Source organism: Xenopus laevis, chromosome 6L (assembly GCF_017654675.1).
Source record: "Xenopus laevis strain J_2021 chromosome 6L, Xenopus_laevis_v10.1, whole genome shotgun sequence".
Lineage (NCBI taxonomy): Eukaryota > Metazoa > Chordata > Amphibia > Anura > Pipidae > Xenopus > Xenopus laevis.
In genome coordinates this window covers 112,162,758-112,172,680 of record NC_054381.1, presented here as the reverse complement: position 1 = coordinate 112,172,680, position 9,923 = coordinate 112,162,758, and the positions used below count along the sequence as shown (strand labels likewise).

Here is a 9,923-nt window from a genome sequence, read left to right as displayed (position 1 = left end):
AAAAAAAGTGAGTTGTAATAGGTTAACTCGAGAAGATCGCTTCATTGCCCTCACACACACGCGTAATCACCACAGCGCGCAGTGACATGTTAAGCTGTTGGCAGTGACAGGGCGCATATGTGCCTCTCAGTGGGACAGAGACTGTGGCATTACCGGACCGGCTCTACATGGCGTGACGTAAAGAGGCCGCTGCTGCCGCCTGCTGGTGAATAGTATGTATATGCCGGGAAGGCTCAGAACTTACTCAGCGCCACAATTCCAAATTCAGAAGGCGAAGCGGAGCTAGAGAGAGAGAGAGAGAGGGAGAAAGAGGAGGCGCTGGCACCGCTAGATAGAGAAGCTGCAGCGGAGACACACTCGCATTGCTATATGCAGGGATCGGGCTGGAGCCAGTGACACTCCCCTCCACACGGAGCGATCACAGCCAATTGGGAAATTAAAACAAGAACATCCAAACTTCAGTCTCGCAGCCCATCGGCCGGGGGCAGTGGGGAGAAGACGCTGAGATCTTGGGAGACTTTCTCGCTTTATTCTCTCCCCAGTCTGTGATTGTAACATTTCTATGTGATTTAGAAACTCGGACGAGATTTGTCAGCGCTGGTTGGAAAGCGCAGGAGTAGCGATGGGGAAAGTGTTCGCAAGTTGCCTGCTGACTTTGGCTGCACTTCTGCCCGCGACAGCGATTCAGTCGTACTCAGGTGAGTGTTGGGGATCATGTGACAGTCACTGATGGGACAGCTGTCAGGCAGAGCGGGGAGGGGGTCTGACAGTTAGAACCGTGCAAGCGGCGAGCTGTCAAGCCTGTGCTAACTACTAGTGTTCAGCAGTAACAGGGCCAGGCGCTCCCGCTCTGCTCCTAAACTCGGGCATTTCGGGATCGGGATTTCCCATGTGAGCAATGAACCCACCGGGACTGTGCAGCAGAGTTTGGCAACTTTCAGCCCCTAAGGATCATGAAGACAAGGGAACAGAAGTCAGGAAACAAGCAGGGGAATGGAATGAAGGAAGGACACAGGCAGGAGAATAGAAAGAAGTCAGGATATATCCCAGGTTACTGCAAGTGTTTACAACCTATTATATAATGGCTATTCATTAATATATCGGCCCAATACTTCCCAGGTCGGCTAATTTCTCTCTCCTGCACAGCTCAGTATTATAGTAGCACAGGGTACCATTCTCTGCCAACAAAGCTTCTCTCTTTCTCACTATACTGTGCCAGTGGTTCTGCAACAGGAGGATAAATACAATCCCAAATCAGTATGATTTATGTGCACTTTTCTTTTTTCAACCCATATTAGCTACTGTATGTAACTATGTTATGCATGCAGGGCTAGTGTTGGATCATTCTGCCCAGCCCATGAAAAGGTTCCATAGAGTTGAGTGCTCCCTTGTGCCCTACTACACTCCGCTCTACATATGTAACACTATTATGTGTAACCCACATTTCATTGCTTTCCACTGCACAGCCAGCTGCCTGGCACCGAGTCAGTTAGCTGGCACACGTGGGATCTGGTTGTGGGGGAGAGGGATGCCAAGTCTGGAGCTGCTTATGCCTAGATCTGATTCTCACTTCCTTGGGCAAGGATATTTGGGCAAGTGTGAGATATAAATGACCAAATAGAAATCAGGAATTTGCCTGGCAAGGGATCCTCAACTTGCTACTCATTTGATGATAATGATGTACAACTTACAGCATCCCCTACTAAGACATTAATACTGAAGAGCAGTAGGTGATGCTTTCAACTAAGGATGTCTAACAGGAGTGTCAGTGATGAGTTTGCAGAGCATTGTAGTTCTAAAACACTGGACATCTCAGCCTTGACATCCCTTTTCCACCAGCATCTCCGTTTACAAATCCCTAATTCCCCCTACAGAAGTTTTTCCAGACTTGTATAAAATATTGCTGGTTGCTAGGCATTCCATATATACACGCCTATCTGTGTGAGCAGTGCACATTTCAGAGCCAAGGACTTTGGTTTGCCTCTAATATCAGAGCTTCTCCTGCCTGTAGCTAAAGGCTGTGTTCATATTTGCTGTATTTGGCCCAAAAATCCAAGTACAGTAAAAATTGGAAAAGGTAGATACAGTATGTTGTTTCCCCTCTTTCTATTGCAAGGAGAAAGTAGCAAGTTATCAGTGCCGGCCAGCTCTCAAGTCCAGCTTGAAATCTAATAATAATAACTAATGACAGTTTCTATTCAGTATCTGGCGGTACAGAATGTGTTTGCTTTTCCCTCAGACTTCCCTTATATCATTCCCTCTCTATTCTCAATTGTGCCTCCTTATTCCCACCCTATTTCCTCTGGTTCTTATCTTCTCAGCTGCTTTCCTGTCCCCCCTCAATTAGAGTAAACACTGTAATTTCCTTGTGCTTCTGTCATGTCCTGTCCAGCCATGGAAGCCCCGAGAACAATGCACTTTGGATCCCAGAAACTATTGTAGGGGACCAGGTGCACTGTCTGCTTCACTTTCCCTCACACATCTGTGCAGTTTACTCCAATACACAATTTCCAATGTTTACTTGGAAACGTTTGGGAAAATAAAGTTTTGTGTAGGTGCAGCAGCAGGGACACAATCACAGTTCCATCTATAGAAATGCATAAATATATACCAAAGGGCACCAACGATCCTGATTTTCAATTGAGTTTTGGTTAACTTATGAGACAGATCTCTATCCCAGCACAAACAATGTTGGTTTATTCTTCATCGAGTATTATGCTGAGAGCTAAAAACCAGAAAGAATATTTGTAGAGCTGGTTCTTATATAAATATGTCTTTTAAAATTGTAGATTACCCCTTAGGTTGCACTTGTTTTTTTAAAAAAAAGTAAATATATATATATATATACTGGTATGAGATCCGTTATCCGGGTACCCATTATTCAAAAAACTCTGAATTATGGAAAGGCCGTCTTCCTTAGACTCCATTTTATCCAAGTGATCCAAAGTTTTAAAATGATTAGATTTTTCTCTGTAATAATAAACAGTACCTTGTACTTGATCCAAACTAATGAGTCCTTATTTGAAGCAAAACCAGCTTTTTGGGTTTATTTAATGTTTACATTATTTTCTAGTATACTTAAGGTATGAAGATCAAAATTATGGAAAGATCCCTCCGGAATACCCCAGGTCCCGAGCATTCTGGATAATAGGTCCCATACCTATATATATACATATATATATATATATATATATATATATATATGTAGAGGATTGTGGGAATTGCAGTTCATAAAGTGCCAGTGAGCTATACTTGCATTCAGTGAAATTCAGACCTTTAAATATTTTATTGTGATTTCTTTGTTTTAGTTTAGAATATTACCTGTATATTGGTGTCTGTGCTATATGGGTCAGTATCAGAACTTGCTTTGCAATGCTTGGTCCTATATTAATCTCTTTGCTTACAAGATAGCCCTATGTTACTTATCATCAAAGTAATCAATATTCTATACCGTAAATAGCACCACTGGAACAAAGTAATACAAACCTTTACTAAAGTCACTGATAACCTAATGCTCCATGCCACAGACTGACTTTAGTGACTTTAATTAAGGTTAGTATTTCTATATTCAAGTGTTGTTTTATTTACACTGCCCTGTGTGTTAATTGAAGTGTTTGCATTCAAGTTATGTCTGATATCTATATTGCTTTGACTGTTATTGACTTTGTGCAATTTCTTGAATTGGTTCATCTGGCTCAGCCATTGATCAGCTTATGGTAAGGTTTAGTGTTTAAAGTTAAAGCCGCACTTGTTTAATGAAATCAATATTTAGCTGTAGACGTCAGCCCCGTCCATATAAGAATCAACCAGATCTTAGGGGAGTGGTAGAGAAGTCCTGGATTAGAAACACATTCAAAATAAAATCATTTTATTTCATAAAACTTTCATGACCATTTTATCCTGATTGTGAATCTTTGCTTCTGTGTTTTCTGGACTATCTCCCACATGGCTTTAAAGCTAATTAACTTTTACAGGGGGGAAGAGTAGACTAAAATTGCTGCTGTCTGCCCATCCGTTTTACAGATCCAACTTCCCCAGAAGGAATATTTTCTTTCCAGAGCAAATTATATTTCTGTCGTATTTTAATTCCTTGCTAGCACCTTTATATATCCGTCTGCTATATGTCAGTTGCCTGTAAGCAAGAGAGAGGTTAATGTCAATGTCAGGGAAACTATAAGTAGTTCCACTTCATTTCCCAGAGTGCAAAGACTGTAAGTAGCCCCTGTGGTTAAACCCTACACTGTGTCTGCAAAATATTATTTGGGAATTAATAGCCCACCATTGTGTATGAATGTGAAACTGTTACTTGGTAGAGTTATTGAACACACACAGCTAAAATCAGAGATGTCTGTGATGCATTACTTTGCAAATCCAATCAAGTAATTTTATTTACCCATGCCTCCCAAAATTTGATGGAAAGTTCTGCATGTCAGTAAGTGAATAGTCTATGATAATAACACACATTAATAATATTGAAGCCTACATCCGAACCCAAAAACGGCTTTAGATATCCAAGCCTTGCGTTCCTCGCTTAAACAAATGGCTATTTTAGATGCGGAAAAAACCTTAATTTGGTCAAGAAGAAAATATTACCAGATGGGGAATAAAGCCCACACAATCTTAGCAAACCAGTTGAGGAAACGCTCCAGACTCTCTCAGATTTTATCTATACAATCTCATACTGGAGACGTCGTGCACAATCCCGCACAGATCTCAAAAGCTTTCCACTCCTACTATTCTGCATTATATAATTTGTTCCCGGTAGATTCCCATATGGCTGAATCCAAATCTACACAGATAGCCCAATTTTTAGAAAACTGTGGTCTGCCTGTCCTCTCAGAGGAAGATTTGGAAATTCTCAATGGTGAGGTGACTAACGAGGAGGTTCTTAGTGTATTGGGGTCCCTTCCGCTCCACAAATCTCCAGGTCCTGACGGGTTCTCCAACTCTTATTATAAGACGTTCCAAACAATTCTTTCCCCAATTCTAACGGAATTGTTTAATCTTTTTCTCTTGGGGAAGGAAACTATTCCGGATTCCATGCTATCTTCTTATATAACTGTCCTTCCTAAAGAGGGTAAGGACCCTTCATTGTGTGGAAATTATAGGCCCATAGCACTACTTAATAGTGACTTAAAGATATTTACCAAATTGTTGGCGCAACGACTGACCCCGCTATTGCCTAAGCTGATCCATTCAGATCAGGTGGGCTTCATTACAGGACGGCAGGCAGGAGATAACACTCGTAGGGCAATAGATCTTATTGACATGATTCAATCAAAAGGTACCCCCTCAGTGCTGTTGAGCCTAGACGCTGAGAAAGCCTTCGACCGGTTAGACTGGACCTATATGACTCAACTACTTCAGCATATGGGTTTTCAGGGCCCCTTCCTACAAGCTATCAAATTGTTATATACGACCCCGTCAGCCTACTTGAAGATGAATGGAGATGGTGGAACCCCAATACACATTAGAAATGGTACGAGACAGGGCTGCCCTCTTTCTCCCCTGCTCTACGCTCTCAGCATAGAGCCTTTAGCTGCTAAAATTAGAGCGCACCCAGATATTTCAGGTATAACCGTTGGCAGGGAGGAATATAAAATTTCACTTTTCGCAGACGACATTTTGTTGACTCTTAGTAACCCTTTTATTTCCCTGCCCAACTTACATGGTCTTCTACGACTTTATAGTACAGTGGCTGGATATAAAATTAATTGGGCAAAGTCTGAGGCCCTCTCCTTTCACTTAGAAGGGTCTTCTAAAACAGCCCTGCAAGCCGATTTTCATTATAAATGGCAGACTTCTCACATACAATATCTGGGAATTAAACTAACTCCGCACTATCATCAACTTTACCGAACAAATTTTACCCCTGTAGTGAAACAGATCACGTCAGATATGTCAGATTGGAAACAATATAACATCTCATGGTTGGGCCGTATAACTGCGGTTAAGATGTCTGTTCTTCCCAAACTGCTGTATCTCTTTGAAACTATTCCAGTTCAAATTCCCTCTTCCACTCTAGACCAGATTCAAAAAACGATATTTAGTTATATCTGGGGATCCACTAAGGCTAGATTACCTCGCTCCGTGCTGTTAGCGGGAAGAAGCCAGGGGGGCCTAGCAGTGCCGAATATTCGGAAATATTATGAGGCATCTCATTTACGCCAAACGCTAGCTTGGCTGCAACCGAATCCTCCCACTAGGTGGGCCACGCTAGAATCTGAATGGTTGGCTCCTTTCCATATCAGTAATCTGATTTTGAGCACTAAGCCTAAACTACAAATACCGGCCATGGCGCCGAAACCAATACAATTCACTCAATTTATTTGGAGACGTTGTCTTAAACTATATCGGATTTGTAAATTCCCTTCTATTTTAACTATACTTTCCGCTAATCCGGATTTTCCCCCGGGACAACGTAAAGCTTTCCATAAAGATTGGAATTCTTATTCTCTAATTAGAGTTAAAGATTTTTTTAGCCCTGTGGGGAAAAAACTGTCTACGTATGACGAACTTCAATCGAGATGTAACTGGGGCCTAGATAAAACGATGGCCTATCTGCAAGTTAAACATTACATAACGACGCTACTTGGGCAGACACCAAACCTTCAGTTGACCCCATTTGAGAGGGTGTTAGGGGGGGATTTCCCCTGTAAAGGTCTCATCTCTCAATTATACGGATTAATGAATATGCTGCCGGAGGACCCTTTTCCCAAACATTCTTATATGCGGTACTGGGAATCTGAATGGGATAGGGAACTGTCCCTGAATCAATGGGGTAAAATTTGGGAGAATGCACGTAAAATAGTAGTTTGCACTCAACAAAAAGAGAGTGTATACAAGACTATGATGAAGTGGTATCTTACACCTGACAGACTCTCCAGAATCTATCCACAATCCAGTCCTATGTGCTGGAGAGATTGTCAATTTAGGGGCACACTTCACCATATTATGTGGACTTGCCCGAAACTGTCTGAATTTTGGGTGGCGGTTTCCGGGTTAATATCCTCGGTCATGAGAACTCCCATTACTATTGAGATGCCCAATTTATTGTTAGCACTCCCAGTTCCGAAATTGTCGAATGCGGTCCAAAATGGATCAACCAAGTAGCCACTGTAGCACGGTTGGCTATTACTTCCAAATGGAAATCGCCAACGGTCCCTACGATTCAGGAGGTCATCTCCAGACTCGATATAAATAGGAAGTTCGAGGAAATGACAGCTCGGATAACCGATACCCTGCAACAACACAATGATGTCTGGGGGAACTGGGAGTACTACAAAACCACAATAGCTGATGTGACCTAGTTTCCCCGCTCTTGGTTTTTTCCACTGGGCATGGTTATTCCATTACTGGTCTCCATATTTTATTTTATTTTATTTTGTTTTGTTTCCTTTCCTTTTCTCTTCTTTTTTCTTTTTCCTTTGATCTCTTTATGGTTCTTTCCTATCTTTTCTCTCATTACTGTTACAGTATTGTGATAATAGTCTCCGGCTGTATTGTTTTAATAACTGCTGTGACTGTTGTACGAAGACAAGCAACATAATGTATCGATTACTTTACTTGTACTGTACTGAGAAAACAATAAAAATTTTAAGTTACAAAAAAAAAAAATAATATTGAAGCCTACATTGCCTGAACAAGCACAATGAACAACCTTAGACCCCTTGTGTGAAGAACATAGAAACTTACAAATTTTTTGTTCAGCAGCAGCTACACTGTACCTTTATCTAACTACAGTATCTCCATCCTGTCTGCAGTGTGCTTCTGTGCTGAGAGTGTCTGAGCTACACTGGGGAAAGTCCTAAATTCCCCTCTTTCATAATAGTCTGTCTGTTGAATACATGGCAGACACACTGTGTGCTGCCTTCCAATTTTCCATTGCACGGAGAAGAGCTCCACGAGACATTCTTTACAAGCTGAAATAAGCCAGACTGTAAAAATTTTAACGTAGAAGGAGAAGGAAAGTCAAATTTATTAGAATAGCCAAACACTGTAGTTTCCTTCATTTAAAATTAAATTTCGCAAAGCTCAGCATAACTACTGAATGGCCCTTCACTAGGAGAACAAAATCTGAGAAATACATTGCAACGGTGTGTGTGTTTGTGTTTATGTGTGAGTGTACATGCGAGTGTGCTGAGTTGGCTTGACTCGCTTTTATTTAAATTGACAGGGGTCAGTAACATTAAAATATAATAATATTTACAGTTTGCACCTTTAAAGAAATCTGACACAGCAGCTGTAAGTTCTGGACCACAGAATTAAGGATGTGTCCAGATGAAACCTTAGCTATCGGTTAAATTAAATGATTTAGTTAAACACAGATAAATATTTTTTCAATATGGAACAGACCTCTGCTGCTATAACCTAAGAGGGGTAGTTCATCTTTAAGTTAACTTTTAGTATGTTATATAGAATGGCCAATTCTAAGCAGCCTTTTAATTGCGCTTCATTATTTATTCTTTATAGTTTTTTAATGATTGCCTTTTTCGTCAAATGGGGGTCACTGGCCCCATCTAAAAACAAATGCTGTGTAATAGTGATGTGCGGGTCAGGGTTTTCCTGACCTGCACCAGACCCTTACCCGCCCTGCTGCAGCCCGCAGCGCCCGCCCCGCTGATGACGGCATAATAACATCACAAAAGGGGCGGGGCGAGCAGACGCGAGCCTATAAAACCGGAACCCGGAAGTCGGATGCTGGCATTTGAAGGTGGCGGACAGGGAGAGCAGGAGAAGAGCTGAACCCGCACCCGCCCGCCACCCGCGAGGAGCAGTGCGAGGTTGACCCAAACCTGCCCGACCCGCGGGTAAACCCGCAGGTCCCGCAGGTATCGGGTCTGCCCGCACATCACTACTGTGTAAGGCTACACATTTATTGTTATTGCTACTTCTTATTACTCATCTTTCTATTCAGTTCCTCTCCGATTCGTATTACAGTCTCTTATTCAAATCAACGCATGGTTTCTAGGGTAGTCTCGACCCTAGCAACCAGATTGCTAAAACTGCAAACTGGAGCACTGCTGAATAAAACACTGAATAACTTAAAAACCACAAATAATAAAAAATGAAAACCAAGTACAAATTGTCACTCTCTACATCAGGGATCCCCAACCAGTAGCTCGTGAGCAACATGTTGCTCTCCAACAGCTTGGAAGTTGCTCTCAGTGTCCTCAAAGCAGGTGCTTATTTTTGAATTCCAGGCTTGGAAGCAAGTTTTAATTGCATAAAAACTAAGTATAGTACCTAATAGAGCCTCCTGTAAGGCTGTCAGTTCACATAGGGGCCAATAAATAGCCAATCACAGCCCTTTTTTGGCACCCCAAGGGACCTTTTCATGCTTGTGTTGCTCCCCAACTCTTTTTGCATTTTAATATGGCTCGTGGGTAAAAAAGGTTGGGGATCCCTGCTCTACATCATGCTAAAAGTTCATTCAAAGGTGAACAACCCCTTTAACACAACTTTCCAATTCATTGTATAGTTATTTGTTACAATTGGAAAAGAATCCCAATAGGAAAAGAATCGTAATGTATCGGTAGTTGTTCTAGATGTCCTATTGAAGTTTGCAACTATATATTTTTGTTGTAGCAGAACTAATGTTCAGGTTGGCTCTCTAGTGTCTTCCTGGGATCATTACTTCATGTACTACATGTGTACTTAGGTGCAATTTGCTGCCATTTGTACCTACTAGGTATTTAACATTGACTAATTACTGCTATAGGTCTAGTTGCAAGCAACAAGCAATATATCAAGTAGATATAAGATTGCTATTGTTATTGTAGAGCTTCAATAAGCATCAGATAGCTGAATGTTGGTTGGGTACATGGAGAAGCTCTCAGTTACAACTACTGAGGATACTAGAATCTGACATTTAGTAAGGCATGGTATTTCCAGCTTGGAAATGCTTGATCTGCTTGGTAATG

General features: G+C 41.6%; 1 protein-coding gene across 18 annotated transcripts in view; it reads left to right on the top strand.

Moving 5' to 3' along the window:
- The first annotated feature begins 237 nt into the window (after window positions 1–237).
- LOC108719201 (receptor-type tyrosine-protein phosphatase mu) overlaps window positions 238–9,923 on the top strand; it is a 470,437-nt gene continuing 460,751 nt past the window's right edge. For 9 of the 18 annotated variants that reach the window (XM_041566369.1, XM_041566373.1, XM_041566368.1 and 6 more), the window contains exon 1: window positions 238–698. In XM_041566369.1, coding sequence (XP_041422303.1) covers window positions 623–698 — 76 coding nt within the window. In that variant the 5' untranslated portion in view covers window positions 238–622. The remainder of the gene's footprint in view (window positions 699–9,923) is intronic. The other 9 variants (XM_018267907.2, XM_018267906.2, XM_041566380.1 and 6 more) reach the window with 1 other exon arrangement.